Source organism: Bos mutus, chromosome 11, assembly GCF_027580195.1.
Source record: "Bos mutus isolate GX-2022 chromosome 11, NWIPB_WYAK_1.1, whole genome shotgun sequence".
NCBI lineage: Eukaryota > Metazoa > Chordata > Mammalia > Artiodactyla > Bovidae > Bos > Bos mutus.
This window is the reverse complement of record NC_091627.1, coordinates 34756020-34774221: the sequence shown is the minus strand read 5'-3', so window position 1 is coordinate 34774221 and position 18202 is coordinate 34756020. Positions and strand designations below refer to the sequence as shown.

At 43.3% G+C, this 18202-nt stretch overlaps 1 protein-coding gene across 4 annotated transcripts in view; it reads right to left on the bottom strand.

Moving 5' to 3' along the window:
• SLC4A1AP (solute carrier family 4 member 1 adaptor protein) overlaps positions 1–18202 on the bottom strand; it is a 75716-nt gene that overhangs the window by 37460 nt on the left and 20054 nt on the right. The window contains exons 11-14 of one of the 4 annotated variants that reach the window (XM_070379291.1): positions 17782–17868; positions 17051–17118; positions 15196–15265; positions 1109–1405 (exon numbers count right to left, since the gene is read on the bottom strand). In XM_070379291.1, the coding sequence (XP_070235392.1) occupies positions 1353–1405; positions 15196–15265; positions 17051–17118; positions 17782–17868 (278 nt within the window). In that variant the 3' untranslated portion in view covers positions 1109–1352. Of the gene's footprint in view, positions 1–1103; positions 1406–13284; positions 13625–15195; positions 15266–17050; positions 17119–17781; positions 17869–18202 lie in introns of those variants that run through there. The other 3 variants (XM_070379292.1, XM_070379293.1, XM_070379294.1) reach the window with 3 other exon arrangements.

Sequence of the window (18202 nt, the reverse complement as noted above, 5' to 3'; positions counted from 1 at the left end):
TGGCCCTGCCACCTGGGCCGCAGGGGCAGTAGCAGAGCTGAGGGAGGTCCTCTCAGGACACTCCAGCCAGGGGGCTGCTAGGGTTCAAGGACTAGCTGGCTGGGGCCAGAAGATCACCGCAATGGGACCTCATCAGCCTCTTTGCAGGACTCCAGGGCTTAACATCCACGTGGGGAGTGGGAATTACCTCACTCTTAAGCTGGGAATTCATTGAAAACTGGCACTGGCGGGATGTGTGTTGAGGCTGCAAGCCATGACATGACCCCAAGCTCCTTCCCTCTAAAAAGAGTAAGAGTGTGGAGCCCAACGGATCTTAGTCAGAATCCACACTCTTCCACTCCCAGATGTATAACTTTAGGCACACACCTCCACTCTTCTGATCTCAGTTTCTTCAACTATAAATTGGAGATTACAGTACTCTTTCAAAGAGTGGTTACGAGGGCTAAAAACATTGTGTCTGCTTAACGGCTGGTATGGTGTTTGGGACTTAGTGCTAGATAAGGAGAAATTCTTATTCCATTAGGAATTTTTTTTTTTCTAATTTTATTTTTAAACTTTACATAATTGTATTAGTTTTGCCAAATATCAAAATGAATCCGCCACAGGTATACATGTGTTCCCCATCCTGAACCCTCCTCCCTCCTCCCTCCCCATACCATCCCTCTGGGTCGTCCCAGTGCACTAGCCCCAAGCATCCAGTATCATGCATCGAACCTGGACTGGCAACTCGTTTCTTACATGATATTTTACATGTTTCAATGCCATTCTCCCAAATCTTCCCACCCTCTCCCTCTCCCACAGAGTCCAAAAGACTGTTCTATACATCAGTGTCTCTTTTGCTGTCTCGTACACAGGGTTATTGTTACCATCTTTCTAAATTCCATATATATGCGTTAGTATACTGTATTTATGTTTTTCCTTCTGGCTTACTTCACTCTGTATAATAGGCTCCAGTTTCATCCACCTCATTAGAACTGATTCAAATATATTCTTTTTAATGGCTGAGTAATACTCCATTGTGTATATGTACCACTGCTTTCTTATCCATTCATCTGCTGATGGACATCTAGGTTGCTTCCGTGTCCTGGCTATTATAAACAGTGCTGCAATGAACATTGGGGTACACGTGTCTCTTTCCCTTCTGGTTTCCTCAGTGTGTATGCCCAGCAGTGGGATTGCTGGATCATAAGGCAGTTCTATTTCCAGTTTTTTAAGGAATCTCCACACTGTTCTCCATAGTGGCTGTACTAGTTTGCATTCCCACCAACAGTGTAAGAGGGTTCCCTTTTCTCCACACCCTCTCCAGCATTTATTATTTGTAGACTTTTGGATCACAGCCATTCCATTAGGAATTAAAAGCTTTTATTGCTTAAAATCCAGTCTGATTTCCCAGGTCGTTTTTTTCCTTTTTTAAAATTAATTTTTATTAAAAAAAAAAGAAAAGAATTAATTTTTATAAGAACACAGTTGCGTTATAATGTTGTGTTACTTTCTACTGTACAGCAAAGTGAATCAACCATACGTCTACATATATCCCCTCACTTTTGGACTTCCTTCCCATTCAGGTCACCACAGATCATTAAGTAGAGTTCCCTGCAGTATACAGTAGGTTCTCATTAGTACCCATTTTATACATAGTATTAATAGTGGTTATGTACTGGTCCTAAGCTCCCAATCCTCCACCCCCTCAGTTTTTTTCTTAATAGGGTTAGAAAGTCAGTATCAGTCACCTTCCATTTTCCATGATAGACATCTGAGAAACAGTTTATAGAGTCAGATGTTGTCTCTTGCTTCCTCCTCCCTTCCATCCTATGCTATCATTCTGAAATACAGACACCAGCCTTAAAATCAGAGCCAGGATCTTGATTTTACAACTAATTCTTGATTCAGTCAACAATCATCAACAGGTGGAAAAGTTCGGGGCTTCCTTGGTGGCTCAGTGGTAAGAAATCCATCTGCCCATACAGGAGACATGGGTGTGATCCTTGGTCCGGGAAGATCCCACATGCCGTGGAGCAACTAAGCCACTGTGCCACAACTCTGTTTGTGCTTTAGAGTCCGGGAGCTGGAGTTACTGAGCCCACATGCCATAATACTGCAGCCCGAGCTCCCTAAAGTCTGTGCTCTGCAACATGAAAAGCCACAGCAATGAGAAGCCCTCACACAGAACTAGAGAGTAGCCACCTCTCGCCGCATCTAGAGAAAAGGCCGAGTAGCAAAGAAGACCCAGCACAGCCGAAATCAAATAACTAATCAAATAAATAAAAAATAGATGGAAAATTTTATTGAGGGCAGGCTTAAAGTATCTCTTCTTAAATTACTAATTACAAAGCGAAAAACAGTAACTTTACCACAGAGAAACCTGGCCGACACCTCCCTACCCAAATGATGGAAGTTAACGTCACCAGTTCCGGGACACACAGAGATCACGGTGGCTCCTGATACAATGCACTGAGATGCACAGTAGCACTTCTGTGAGACTCCTGCCAACTGAGACTCGTTAATCCAATCACTAACAAACATCAGACTAACCCAAGCAAAAGGACATTCTACAAAATGACTGAGGGATTTCCCTGAGGGTCCAGTGGTTAAGACTTTGCCTTCTTAGGGTGTGAGTTCAATCCCTGCTCAGGGAGCTAAGATCCCATGTGCCTCAAGGCCAAAAAACAAAACATAAAAAAGAAGCAATGTTGTGACAAATTCAAGAAAGAGTTTAAAAATGGTCCACATCAAAAAAAGTCTTAAAATGTATACCATAAAAAAACTAAAGACATATAACAATTAAATAGAATTAAAATTAAAAGATGAGGTCCAAACTCGGCCCTGCCAACCGCAAGATACTTAACATCCTCTGGATATCTGTCTCTTCACTCCAAAATGTAGAGAACAGCAATGCCTCTCCCCTAGGGCTATCAAGAGGACTAAATAAGGTAGTCCATGTAAAAAAATCCAGCACATGCCAAATTCCATAAGTATATGCTGCTAAATGCAAACAGAAATGCAAATGAGAAATGAAAAAGAAAAATGCACACAGAATTCTTGCCCTCAGGTAGCTGATACTCAAGTCAAAAAGGTGAAAAAAATCAATGACTAAATGAAGGACAGACATGCATACAAACTGCCATAAATTCTATGAGGGTGATGCAGTGTGGCCAGAGAGACACGGAGAAATGGGGAAGCCTATCACTTAGAGGGTAGGCAGTGGAAATGCAGCTGAAGTTGAGCCTGGAGGAGGAGGAAGGAGGGGTTGGTGGTCTAGGGGATGGGGACAGCAGGAGCAAAGGCCCTGAGGTGGTGAGAACTAGTTACACACAAGAACTGTGACCCTGTCTCCTCAGCCGGAGCATTTATAAGCCCTAGTATGTTCCTGGAGGGAAGGGGCAGGCAGCACAGCACCCAGCAGACTGGACACTCGGTTAGTGTTTGATGAGTGAACGAGTAAACGGATGTCCTTTGGTTTCAATATTTGCCACGAGGTGATCTCCCCTCGGAGAAGGCAATGGCACCCCACTCCAGTACTCTTGCCTGGAAAATCCCATGGACGGAAGAGCCTGGTAGGCTGCAGTCTATGGAGTCACTCAGAGTCGGACACGACTGAGCGACTTCACTTTCACTTTTCACTTTCATGCATTGGAGAAGGAAATGGCAACCCACCCCAGTGTTCTTGCCTGGAGAATCCCAGGGACGGGGGAGCTTGGTGGGCTGCCGTCTATGGGGTTGCACAGAGTTGGACATGACTGAAGCGACTTAACAGCAGCAGCAGCAGATCTCCCCTCTCTCTGCCCTCAGCTGCATTGGGTAGTGAGAAGAAAGGAGGCTTCTTTTGAACTCGCAGCTCTGGAGTTTTCCTCTCTGTGGGCAACTTGCTTATATCACAGAGCTAGGAGGGACCCCTCAAACTGCCAGGCTCCCACCTCTCATGGCTGAAGGAAGAAGCCGAGGCCCAGGCTTGGGACAGACTTACCGAAGTCATGGGTCTGGTTGGGGGCCCACGTCTGGTGCTTTCCCAGCCCCACGGCCTGCCTTGTTTATTTGTTCAACAGGTTTGTTCAACCATGGCACAGCCTGTTCTGACTCTGGAACATTTAAGAGATGAGCCAAAAAATCAGAGAAAAATGGTTTGCTCTGGGAGTTAAGGGGCGGGGCAGCCAGGGTGGGAGACGGGGTTCCAGCCAGCTCTGGGGCAGAGTTTTGGCTTGACCTCTGCTATCTTTTTCCTTCCTGCCGTTGGGAACCAAAGGGACTCCAGTGGTATTTCCTGCCTCGGTTTCTCCAGGACCATCACATGACTAGACTCAACTATAAGATTCCTGGTTCCCATCTCCACCCTCATCAGCTCCATCCCAAACCGCAGCTTCCACCCCACTGAGTTCAAGCCACAGCTTGATGCCCTTGACCAGCCCAGGGATGGAGCTGCTGGGCCCAGCACCTGGATCGCTCTGCGCCCTCTGCCTGCAGGGATCTCTTTCTTCCTGCCTGTGACAGCTTGCTTATCTTTCTAAACCAAACTGAGATGTCACTGCCTCAAAAACCTTGAACTGATTCCCCAGGTGGACTGCCAGCTACTTTTCAAGTTTTAAAAAGCCCAACCAGGATAAATAGGATAGCAAAAATGCTGAATCTCTTTGCTTTTGTGTGACTAGATATTCAGTATCATAATGTTATCTTGTGTTGATCAGAAGCACTTATTTGCAGTTACATAAATGTCTGATTACAAAAAACTTGGAAATGAACACCTTACAAATGCAGTTTGTTTGGCTGACAAGATAATTCATTTAAATATTAAGTTCAGGGTAGCAGAAGAGATTGGTGTGTGTGTGTGTGCGTGTGTTAGTCACTCAGTCGTGTCTGACTCTTTTCAACCCCAAGCACTATAGCCCACCAGGCTCCTCCATCGTGGAATTCTCCAGGCGAAAATACTGGAATGGGTTGCGTTTCCCTTCTCCAGGAGGTCTTCCCGATGCAGGGATCGGAACCCCGTCTCCTATATTGCAGGCAGATTGTCTACTGTCTGAGCCACCAGAGAAGATGGTAAGGACAACAGCAAGCTCCATGGTAAGGTGAGTCTAAGGTCCCATGCAGCCTTTTTATACACACAGCTGTCTCATTTCCCCAAAAGGCCTGGTACACAGTAGATGCTCAGAAAGTATTCACTGGATACTGTACGTGAAGGTGCAGCGTATATGAGGATGACAACACTAGGGTCACTGAAGCCTCTGTCAACTCTAGTGGCTGTCCCTTGGGGACCAGATGAAAAACCAGTCCAGGAGCTGTCCTAGCCTCAGGGACAGCTAACTGCCAATCCTTAGGGTTCACCCAAGTAGCGCTGAGATTGCTCAGAACCCGGGGACAAGGCTGTGTATTCTCGAGCCCTCCGGGGAGTAGGGGCAACAGCCTGGATTCCGATGCCCATCGCAGCCACCTCTGCCCCTCTGCTCCAAGCAGCTCCCCAAGAAGCAGAGTCTGGCCAGTTATGGGAGGTGCTGTTCTCCTTCGCTTCCAGCATTAGCTCAGACCTTAAAAATCGCAGCCTGGCGCCTGCTCTTCTCATGACAAGGAAAACAGGAGATGTCAGAAGCCTCCTTAGGTATCTGGGAGAGAACAGCTCCTTCTGCTCCCTCCCTTCCTTGTATGAGGTCATTGAATCAGGATGACAAAGCAAACAGTGACGTGTTGGAACTTGTTCCTGGATTGATTCCAGGGTTTCTCCAGCCCCTCCTTCCTCCTCCTCCTCAGAATGGCAGGCCCAGATGTGGACAACAAGCAGGACTGGACTCGGTCCTTGGGATCTGGGAACCGGATGCTAGTTGAGGGGCCCCCTCTGTGGTGGTAAAGAGGAGATCCCAGGGAGAGCTGGGTGCAAGTGGGAATCGTGATACAGCACCACTGGACACTTTTCCAGACTTCACTGTGCTTTCATTTGTTCTCATTTGAGTTAAGGAGGGCAAGAATTCTTCTCTGACTTTACAGATGAGAAAACCAAGACTTGTTTAAGGTCGGCAACTTAGGGCTTCATGGCTTAAGGGTCACAGAGCCAAATATGAAATAGTTTTGTGACTTCAGCATCTTCCCACCTCATCACAGTCCCTTTTTAAAAAATGTATTTATTTATTTGGCTGCGCCAGGTCTTAGTTGCAGCATGTGGGATCTTCAGTCTTCACTGCAGCAGGCAGAATCTTTTAGCTGCGGAATGTGGGATCTTAGTTGTAGTCTGGGATCTAGTTCCCTGACCGGGGATCAAACCTGGACCCCCTGCCCTGGGAGCGCAGTCTTAGCTACTGAACCACCAGGAAAGTCCCACCACAGTTCCTTGAACTTCACTCAATGGTATACCTGTTTCATTACACCATATTGTTACTTAATGTTCTTCTTTAAATAAACTACCTTAAAAGCTGACCTCATTCTATGCAACATTACATACGTGTATGTGTGTATAAATAATAATGCATGTGTTTATATTCACAACTACTAAAATTAAACATGTTCGTTCTCCTCCCCCAAAGTCAACTTTCATAATGCCAGCGATGCTGGTGCACACTTTGAGAAACTGTCCAACTGTCCTCCGCCCTCCCTGCATTACTAATGATGGATTGTCACAGGCTGGCAGCCAAGTGGCTGCCCTTGTTGAAATGTTCAGCCAGTAGGATCACTCAGGGCCACCACTGTCGTTGTTAGGGCTGTGCCTCCAAATCACAGAACTACTAAGACAGAGGGGATAAGACAGGTCATAGAATCCAACTCCTAAGGGACAGAGTCATATACAGCACACCCATTCACAGTCCTAAAGGTTAAGGGAGCAGCATGCAGAGGCAAAAAGACAAATGAGCTGTAGTCTTTGCTCAAGAAACTCACAAACCTTACAAATATAAACAACTGAAAACTAGAAGGAATGAGCAAAGAATCTGGAACTACGGTTCCACCATGAACTTGGCATGCCTTTGAGCAAGTTGCTTCATTTTCTGAGCCTCAGTTTCCTTAGACAAAAGGTGATAATAGCTCCTCTTTTTACTTTTAAGACAGATAGCAGCAGCAGCAAACTCCTCCATAGAATATTTGCATGAAGACTGGAGGATGACTTTCTCCAGGTGAAACGAAGCACCAAAAATAACAGGCTGGGAAGAGATTTGGGGAGCTTGTCAGAGTCCCTAATTTGCTGCTTCCGGGTCTTAGGCCTGGGAAGACTCTGGTGACCTGAACCAGCTTGCTGCCCTGAAGTCTTTCAGAATCCTGATTGTGAAAGAGTTCAGGATATTCTTATTCTTTCTTCTGCTTTGAAACGTTTGTCTTCTGGCATTCAACTCCTGTATAACGATGGAGCTTTACTGCCCTCTTGTGGTTACTCCCTGACATAGTTGCATTGACTTTTGAAGGGCTGTGCGTGACAGCCTGAAGAAACCAGAGCCAACCATCCAGATCAAGATTTTCCAGGGCCAGCAGAGGACTTAAAGCCCAAATTGAAGCCAGCTGCTGTAACCCAGAACTCCTTGATGGGAAGGGGTAGTTCTGCCCGATTTTTCCCCAAGTAGGACAGGAATCCAGGCCTCTGCCTGCATTAAGACTGCTAAAATGGTAGGTGCTGAGATTATCCAGGTTGTCTGCAAAAGTTCTGGAAACAAAGAGCTCTAAGGCCCCTTCTCTGCCTGGAAAACCCAATGGTAAGAAGGGCCAGGACTTGAACTTGCCCTCCAACCCTCAGTCATGTAAAGCAAGTTAGCTGAGCACCTATTTTGTGAACTGGTAAGTTCCATGAGGTGCAGGTGGGGTACAAAATAAGATAGTTCCTGTCCTCAACTCATAACGCTTACAAACGTAAATGGCCCAAGCACACACATAATTAACAGCTGTCAGGCCATCCAAGCAAGAGCCATCACAGAAGCAGAACTACAGTCTGTAGGGCTGCTGGGGAGAGGGGGGTTTAGTGACAATCAGGATGATCAAGGTTTCCTGAAGATAGTGAGACTCAGGCTGAACTTTTGAAAAATGGGTAGGACTCTACCCAGTAAACACAAGCCAGGACACTGCATGCTGCATGCCCAGGTGCTTCAGTCATGTCCAATTCTTTGTGACCCCATGGACTGTAGCCCACCAGGCTCCTCTGTCCATGGGATTCACCAGGCAAGAATCCTGGAGTGGGTTGCCATGCCGTCCTCCAGGGGATCTTTCCCACCCAGGGATAAAACCCCAGTCCCTAGCGTCCCCTGCATTCTTTACCGGGTTCTTTACCACTGGCGCCACCTGGGAAGCCCAAGAGGACCACATTCTGGGGAGCTGATTATGTATCAAGAATGGCTAAAGTTTTTATAGACAGCTCAGTTATTTAATCTCCACAACAATACTCTGAGGTAGCTCATATTTTCTCTATTTAATAAACAAGGAAACGGAGGCTCAAGGCCATGTACAGCAAGGCTTGATGGACAATATGGGAAGAAGTAAAAGTTCTGTTCAGGGCAAATCTATTGTTACTATAGGGTACAGGTGGTTGGGTGGCAGAAAGGGAAGCGATAAGAGCATATGGGAATCAGTTATGATCAAAAATTACAGGAACCCTATGATACAGATTCTAAAGCCTCAAATGAATTTGGATAATGGAGAGGCTTTTGAGGTTTCAGAGACGAGGATTCTGCTCAGTGATGTACTGGCCAAGAAGTTCTTTTGGGTTTTTCTCTCTTTACGAGAGCTCAGAGGTGTGGACAAGAGCTGGATGAGGCACAGACTAAAGGAAGGGAAATCTGGGAGGAATCATGAGGGGAGTGGAGCTTGGGTCAGGGCAGGGGGTGATACAGAGGAATGAATCTAAAACCTCTACATGGAGAAATTTTTAAGATTGACTTGGGGTCAGTCTTTTTTTAATGCTAAAAGAAAAAAAAAGAAGGTACTTTAAATGGCTGAGCAAAACAAAATCACAGTGTTTGGTTTCAGACAAAGACCTCAAGAGATATATGTTTCATGTTATATACTACCCTCTACTACAAACATTTAGACACGATGGTTATAGAATCCTTTTCCACTAAAGGCTTATGAAGCCTGCAGAAATGCTTCCTCAAGAGATATAAGATATACACTTGATTTATAAGATGCTCTTTCACGGGTTAGATGGCAAGAAAAATTGTCCTCTGCAGGAAGTAAACAGACTTTTACTTTTAAGGATAAATGAGGACTCTAAATGCTACACTTAAAATTCCATATCAAATTGGCAATTAGCACAGTCAGAACCAAGGATGTGGACTAAGTTTAAAAGGAGAGTTATTCTTAAATCTTTTCCCATTTTCCAAATAGAAATCTATTCAAAGTCATACCATCAGTTCTATTGATATCTCATTAAAATGAATAACAAATTCTATGAAGACTCGAAATAAAGATTGATTTGGGGAATGAAGAAGGTGGAGTTACACTCAGTGGGAACCACTGTTCCCATCATATGCTGAGCCCTCAAACCTGTCATCCATGCTGGGTCCTCTTTGGGGGACCCTATAATATATAATATATAATTTTGGGGGACCCATATAATATTATATGACCCTATAATAGAAGTCTCTCTCAGTCCCACCCTCGACTGTGCTTGCACCAAATCTCTAAAACAAAGCAGGGCAAAGTCCTCTCAGATTGCTGAGAAGAAATCTTGAAAAATGGTTCTCAATGCCCACATCAAGTGAGGAATCTCAGGATCAAAGAGCAACCTGTCACGAGAACACGCCATACTGGCTTGATGCTGTGACCCACCCTCCAGAAAGGTCAAGGAGAGTTTTACGTCATTTCCCAACAGTTCATCAAACCTGCTGGGTCCAAACAGGGGTGGACCAAACCTTGCATGAGAACTCAGCCTCAACAGGGGTTTGGATTCCTGCTTTTGATTGCCACAGGGCTGGCAGGCTTCCCCCTGGCTCCCATTCTCAGGAAGCCGTCCACAGCTGCTGGTCACTTGTCACACCCTATCCGGGAGGTGGCAGCATTTCAATGGTAAAGCAACAGATCCCCCAGGCTGTGGATGATTTCAAAGTTCAATAGATAGGAACTGTGTCATTATTTCCCACATAGTTAACTCCTTCCAGTTCCAGTGAAGTAGTAACGGGTAAAGGCTCATAATGGGCTACAGGTAAATAATGGGACTTCATACTTTCTATCCTAGATTGGGACAATTCCAGGGGAAATTTTTAAAGCAGGCACTCAACAAACATTTATTGCATATACCAGGTACTGTGCAAAATCATTAGAAATGTCCAAAAGCAGACAGAGATTCTGTTTAAATTCATGCCACTGACCTTTTCTTTCCAGAATGCTGCTCACTGTAGCACTTACTTTTTCCCCAAATAAATGAGTACCTGTAGCCAAAAACACTGTTCCCAGTACCAAAGATTTGGAGACCAGTTGTCCAAGACTGGAGGCTGCCTGCAAAATTTCTGCCTGCCACCTGGTCTGAATCTTAGGCTCAGCTGGTGAAGACTGAAATTGTTCTCAAGCCCTCTTCTGAGATCCAGACCTCTTTATCCAACTGTTTTCTAGACATCTTTACTTAGATGTCTTAAAGGGACATCAAGTTCAACTTGTCCAGATGACATCTATGATATCCTCCACCTCCAGCAGGTCCTCCTCCAGTATCCCCTCATCTCAGCAAACAGCATCAGCCATTCAGATGTACAACCCAGTGACTGAGGAATTACCCTCCAGCCTCCTCCCCCTTTACTCCCAGACAATCCATCACTCAGTCTCCGCCATCTTACTCGTTAAATTGTTGCAAGGACCCTTTCTGTCTCTGCATCTTGATCTCCACTTAATTCAAGCTGCCATCGTCTTTCAGCTGGATATCTGCAGCAAATTCCTGACTGGTCTTCCTGCATCCTCTTTCCTCTTCCATCCTTCCTCCCACCGGTAGCTTGAGTGTTCTTTAAAAGACCCAAATCTGACCATTTCACTATCACTGACATCCCAGTGGCTTCCCATTGCTCTTTAAATACAGAGGCAGATATGATGCAGAATTCCTAAGGAGGCCACGAGAGTAGACCAGGGACACCCTGCTCACAGATAACCTGTTGAATTCTTGGTGTTAACAATATTTTTTGTAATGTCTAATAACCTTGCCTCCGTTTCTGTGAAAAGGACACTGGATCACTTAGATTTTGGATAACCAAAAAACTACAACCATATAGTACAGGAGCAGGTAATTAGCCTTTTGATTAGAAACTTTTCAAATATCCTGAAGAAGTTTAAGGAACATCTCGAATCTAATGAGACCCTGAAAAGTGAATTAGCCTAGAGCTGAGGTTGGGCCAAGCCTGGCCTACCACCTGTTTTTATGAGTAAATATTTATTGGAACAGTCACACTCATTCATTGTATACTGTCTATGCCATTTGCACTCCAACAGCAGAGCTGAGTAGACACAACAGATTGTATGGCGTGCCAGTCTAAAATACCTGGCCATTAATTAAAAAAAAAAAAAATGGTCTGCCAACTCCGCTTCAGAGGTTCTCCACTATGGTTGTACATTAAAATTACCTGGACTGCCTTTAAAAGGGATTGACCCAGAGATTCTGATTTATTTATTTTTGGCCACACTACGCAGCATATGGGATCTCAGTTCCTGACTGAACTCGTGTCCCCTGCAGAAGTGCAGCGGCCTAACCACTGGACCACCTGGGAAGCCAAAGATTCTCATTAGATTGATCTGACATGGGATCCAAGTATTAGAATCAAAAACTTTTAAAATTTCCCTAGGTAATTCTAATAAGCAGCTACAGTGGTGAATCACTGATACAATCCAGTCTCTCACAGGTAAGTCAGCCCAGATGTTATGATCTTTTTTGTGGTGAATAACAGCTACTAGTATCTTCAAAACTGTGTAAAGCACATCTGTCTACATGGTCTCATGTGATCCTAGAATAAACCCGATATCCAAAGAGCTAAAAGCATTACTGTCCTGGCTTCAAACAGGACAGAACTGAGGCTCAAGGAATATAAGTCATGTCCCCAAAGCCTCCTATTTGATAAAAAGAAGCTAAGATCCACGTGCTGGTCTTTTAAACACTGATGTTAACTGTACAAGTTACATGTTTATATTTTATTTTGGCCAATGGAATCCTACTTGCTCTCATGCTCTCCAGACATAGGATTGTACATACTATTCCCAGAACATTTAGAAATCTGCCTTCCTAAAGCAGACTGTGCTCTGTGAAGCACCTAGGATTCCTCAAGGTCACTGTGAGAGTAGAGTGAGGAGAGGAAGATATGCATGCAGGTGTATGTATGTGTGTACATCCAATCCTGATGCCTTCAACTCAACCAGAGTTAGGTATATTTTTAACTGTTCAAGTATTAGGATTGCACATGCAATTTTGTGTAAATAAAGAGTTTTACCTTTGAAGATCAGTGATCCGGATTAGTCCACTATTTAGATCTACAGTGGCATGGCCACTCTGCCCCCAAATTCCAGTCACTCCTTACATCAAGTTCTTGTCTGTTGGTCTAAGTGAAGTCCAAAATAGTAGTTTCTCTTAATGCCAATATTGGTATTGTTTTCTGAGAAGTCAGACTTATTTTTAGCAGGCCAGACATCTGTCAGGGTAACTGAAGTTTCTCGTTACTGCTTCCTGCCCACCTCATCATCCCGTAGAATCCACACCTCATCCACTCCCTCTCGCTGGGCCACAGCCTTTCTCCTGCCTGCTTACTATGTCTGCCTCCAGCCAAATCCACAGGTTTTCCACCTTGCTTCCACTCTTAGGCTTTCCTTTCCTGTGGAAAAGAGGCACTAATGATGGGAAGCGGGAGTGGAAATAGACATAGTTCTGCATTTCTTCATGTTTCCAGAGAGGAAGGGACTTTTATTCCCCTCGTTACAGAGGTGAGAAGCCCCACAGGGGGCAGAAGACATCCAGCTTTTCATTCTGTGACCTTATTTGCACCTTTCCACAGGAGGAGTGACTAACCCGATTGGTCAGAATCCAGGATATTCAAAGGGCTGAGTTTCTATCAGCATTGGTGCCTGAGTGCATGAGGTGTGCTATGTGTTCCTGAACTGTGTCCTGGTAAGCCAGGGTTTGTCCTCAAACTTGGCAGGAGGCCTACAGTGGGAGGGAGTAGGAAACCCCCACTGTGTATCTATTCTTAGTCCCAAGAATGACAGAGAACCCAGGGTTATGCCCTGGCATGACCTCCTATTTCAGCACTTACTTGAGAAGGCAATTATCAGTGAATCCTAGAGCCCATCTGACAAAAACACCCTATTGCTCAGTAAAAGCATAGTCCCTAAAGCTTAAGAAAGACATTGTGGCCTTAAATAAACATGAGACATTTTCAGCTTCTTACTTTAATAGACTCATGTCTCTCACTTTACTAATTCTCAAAATATATGGTTCCTTTTTACATACATACACAAACACTTTTAAACATAAATATCAAATTCAAGAGAATCAGATAGGTAGGTAAATTTAGGAAGCTAGGAGTACAGAAGAAAATGCCAGTCACCAGATTTTACAAATGAGCATCTGAATTCCTTCTCCGGACATTCAACTTGATATATTATCCTAAATATCCCATGTCACATGGTCCACAAGGTCTTCCTTTAAGATTCAGAAGCAATCAATACCCATACTTGTCATTAAGATGGGTCCTGCCATCTCCACTTTGGCCTATATCAGCATAAAAAGAAACAAAGAAAAATAGATAATTCACATTTCCAAGTCAGGAGGGAAAAGATATCCAGTCATCAGTGGGCCAAAAAGTAAAACAAATAGAAATATGACCTTTTGTATATAATTTCAAACTACAGTGTTTTCACCACTACTCTAACATTTACTAGCAAATAAAAAGCAAGCATTTTAGTACCTACATTTCTATTAATTGCTAGCATATTAGAAATCCAACCCACAGAAAAAGCAACTTGTGGTAAGTACATGGGGAAACAATTATCTCATATACTGCCTTAAGTGAAAGTCACTGAGTCGTGTCCAACTCTTTGGGACCCCATGGACTATACAGTCCATGGAATTCTCCAGGCCAGAATACTGGAATGGGTAGCCTTTCCCTTCTCCAAGGGATCTTTCCAACCCAGGGATTGAATCCAGGTCTCCCACATTGCAGGCGGATTCTTTACCAGCTGAGCCACAAGGGAAGCCCAAGAATACTGGAGTGGGTAGCCTATCCCTTCTCCAGAAGATCTTCCCAACCCAGGAATCGAACCGTGGTCTCCTTTATTGCTGGATTCTTTACCAACTGAGCTATCAGGGAAGCCCTATATTGCCTTAAGGGTGTATGTATGAACATAAACTAGTATAATCCCTATAGAACGCAATTTATACTATCTTAAAAATGTTCATAGCCTCTGTTCCAATATGTTGACTTTTATGAGTTTGTTTTCTACAAGTGCATGTCTACACTTGCAAAATTATACTTATTAGAAGTTACTTATTGTAGACTTATTTGTAATGGCACAAGACTGGAAAGACAGCAAATATACATTGAGAGAACTGATTAAATACGTAACGATATATCCATACCATAAAAAAAGAACTATGTTACCATAAAAAAAAAAGAAAAGAAATCTGTAAGCAGCTATGGAAGGATTTCCATATACTATTAAGTGCAAAACAGTAAGGTATAGGATATACTTCCATTTACATTAAAAAAAAAAGTGATGAAATTTTATTGCTTTCAAAATCATTTTATATAATGTATATAAGAAGTGATAAGAAACTGATATTTGGTTGTCTTTAAAGGAAAAAAACTGAGTAGCTAAAGCACAGCTAGAAGACTTTTTTTTTTTGCCACTTTACAGAAAATTTAAAACATACATAAAAGTAAAGAGAAAAATATAATGAATTTCCATGTACCCAGAACTCAGCTTCAACAATTATCAGTATGTGGCAAATCCTGCTTTATCTATTGCCCCTCCTCTATCTTCCCTCATCCTCCACCACGGGATTATTTTAAGCAAGTCCCAGCTATCATTTCATCTGCAAACACTTCTATACAGTACAATATTCCTGGAAGATAAGGACTTTCTCTAAAAAAGATAACTCAATATCACTCATACTTTAAAAAAAATTAACAATAATTTCCTAGTATCATCAAATATCTACCTATTCCTCCAGAAGGGAGACTTTTCTACTATATAATCTTGTAAAGTTCTTATACTTATGTACATATTACCTATTCTGAAACCTAAATAAATAAATCTTAAAGAAAAGTAAAACCCATCTACCTTCAGGTGGGACCCACACACAGTAATCTGGGTCATCTTCTGGATATTTGGAGGAAAGTATCAGTGGAACCTGCAAAGAAAAGATGTTATTTTATTCAAAAGAATTTAAGTCTAAGAACTATTGTCCCTATCTTTGTTAGCAAACAAAAATTGAGAGAACAGTTTCCACTAATGATCTTGACATAAGTAACCAAAAATGGGGGATCACTCTCTCTCTGAATCTTGATTTTTTTTTTTCCCATAAAGCTTCAACAAGCTTATTGTCAGCCACTGAGAGTGGCACTTTTTTCTAAAAGAGGCAGTCAATGCAGGTCAGAGTTCTAACCCCAGAGAGGAAAATCTGACATCTGCCTTTTGATACAGGTGCAAAAAAGTTAACAAAGCAGCCTAACTGTTACCCTTTGAAGGGCCTGTGTGAAAGACTTGTTAGCTGGCATCTGGGAACTTTGATTTCAGGAGAGTTCCCACTACCCTACCTGACAAGAGTGGCCCACTGAGCCAAAACTATAAAAACAATGTGGTTTATGCCAAACACCTGCCTTCCTTCTAGGACAATGGAATTTGGGTAGATGCCAGGCAGGATTACTATGTGATCAGTCCCCAGTACCAGTCCTGGGGACTGAGTCTCTAATGAGCTTCTCCGGTTTCACAAGTTGTCACCTGTTGTGAAGGGAACTAAGCACAGCCTATGTGGCTGCTGGAAAAGGACCCTTAGAAGTTTGTACCTGGTTCCCAGACTTCACTCCACGTGCCTTTTCCCTTTGCTGGCTGTGCTCAGTATTCATGTGAATGATGACACCACAGTTGTAAATTCCATCACATGCTGGGCCTCTTGTGAAACTACCCAGCCTGAGGGTGGACCTCCTGACACAACCTAGCAATTCCACTTCTGGGAACTTACATTATCCTAACACAATTATACGGAGAAGGCAATGGCACCCCACTCCAGTACTCTTGCCTGGAAATCCCATGGACAGAGGAGCCTGGTAGGCTCCAGTCCATGGTGTCACTAAGAGTCGGGCATGACTGAGCGACTTCACTTTCACTTTTCACTTTCATGCACTGGAGAAGGAAATGGCAACCCACTCCTGTATTCTTGCCTGGAGAATCCCAGGGACAGGGGAGCCTAGTGGGCTGCCGTCTATGGGGTCGCACAGAGTCGAACATGACTGAAGTGACTTAGCAGCAGCAACACAATTATATATACACTAAGGTTATTCACTATAGCACTGTTATAATAAAAGACTAGAAAGAACCCAAGTGTCCATCGGTAGGAAACTGGTTCAACAGAGTACACCCACACAGTAGGAGGGCTTCCCTGATAGCTCAGTTGGTAAAGAATCCATCCCCAGTGCGGGAGACCCTGGTTCAATTCCTGGGTCGGGAAGATCCCCTGGAGAAGGGAAAGGCTACCCACTCCAGTGTCCTCGGGTTAACCCTGTGGCTCAGCTGGTAAAGAATCCACCTGCAACGCGGGAGATCTGGGTTTGATCCCTGGGTTGGGAAGATCCCTTGGAGAAGGAAAATGCTTTCCACTCCAGTATTCTGGCCTGCAGAATTCCATGGACAGTCCATGGGGTTGCAAAGAGTTGGACATGACTGAGCAACTTTTATTTCACTTCACTTCACATGGTAGGAAGCTCTCACTGCACTGATATATTAATACAAAGATTTCCACCACAGGTTAAAAAAATAAAAATTCAAAAATAAAAGAGCCCAGATTTCTAGAAGAAAGAGTAGTAGACATCTGGGAATTCTGCTAAGACAGCCCCTGGATTCACTCTTCTGGATATGGTTCATGACAAAGGGATTCATTTTTACTTTCAGAAGTGAAGATTATGACTAAAATACTTACTTTGCCTGGACCAGGAGGTTTCTTTTTCTTGAATTCATCTCTGCTTTTCTCATTCTCATTCTTTGATGCTAATTTATGAAAAAGAAAAAAAAAAAAGAGGCTATGGCTATTTCAGAAAAATAAAATAGAAAAGAAAAATTCCTCCTTAAACAGTATTATAATTATTGAAGAAAACACCACAATCTAATTCTCAAAAACTCTGACTACCGTAAAGACTATATAAAGAGAGAACTGTCCCTTCATTAATAACCTTAGTTTTCAAATCCTAAGCTTGAATTTAATCACACCTTTTGAAAAGGTAAAGGAAAATGGAGTGACTTTACTATTTTACAATTTAATCATTATAGTTAAAAGCAGAAAGAAAAAAAAATAAAAACAGTCCTTTTAATAGGCCAATCTTTCAACCAATTTAAGAATGTTGGAATTACCCTCATGATAGGCACATACTCAACTCTGGGAGAGGTAAATTTGTAGAGGGTTTTGCAGAACCAGAGGAAAACGAAGGTATTAGGGTGCTTTGTAGGTTGGGGGGAACCCCAGGAGGCAGAGGAGGAAACAAGGACAAGTGAGATGGCACCAAATAGACATCTCTCATATATTCCAACTCTGTCCATGGCCCTGGCAGCAGCATCGACCCCAGGTCTGCACCCCGCAGCTCAGCTTCCACCCTATCTCTGACACCAGTTGGCTGCCAGTGTGAGGAGCAGCGGAGGAGTCACTGTTCCACTTGCCTGAGGGCTCCTCACACGATGCAGCTGCTTCACTAATCTCTTGGCAATCTTTATTCTGTTCCACTTGGCTGAGTTGAGACATGTTTTCTATAAAATGCAGAACCAAAGCATACTGTATTAACTTAATTTGCGGTGGGGACCCAAGAAAACAAAAGCAAGAAAAGCTAAGTACATACATAATCATCCAGTTTTCCTATCATTAGCTTCAATAAGCTTAATTAGGTTTTCAATAAACATGCCTCCAGATGTCTAACAGAGAACCACCAATTTTCTACTTCAAAAACTGGCCACCTCTGAAGCAAAACTTTTTAGCAATACTTACTGAAAGCCTGAAAAAAGAACATATTCCTTAACCAAAAATTCTACTTCAAGGAATATATTCAAAGAAAATAATCAAAGATGAGCACCAAGATTTATTACA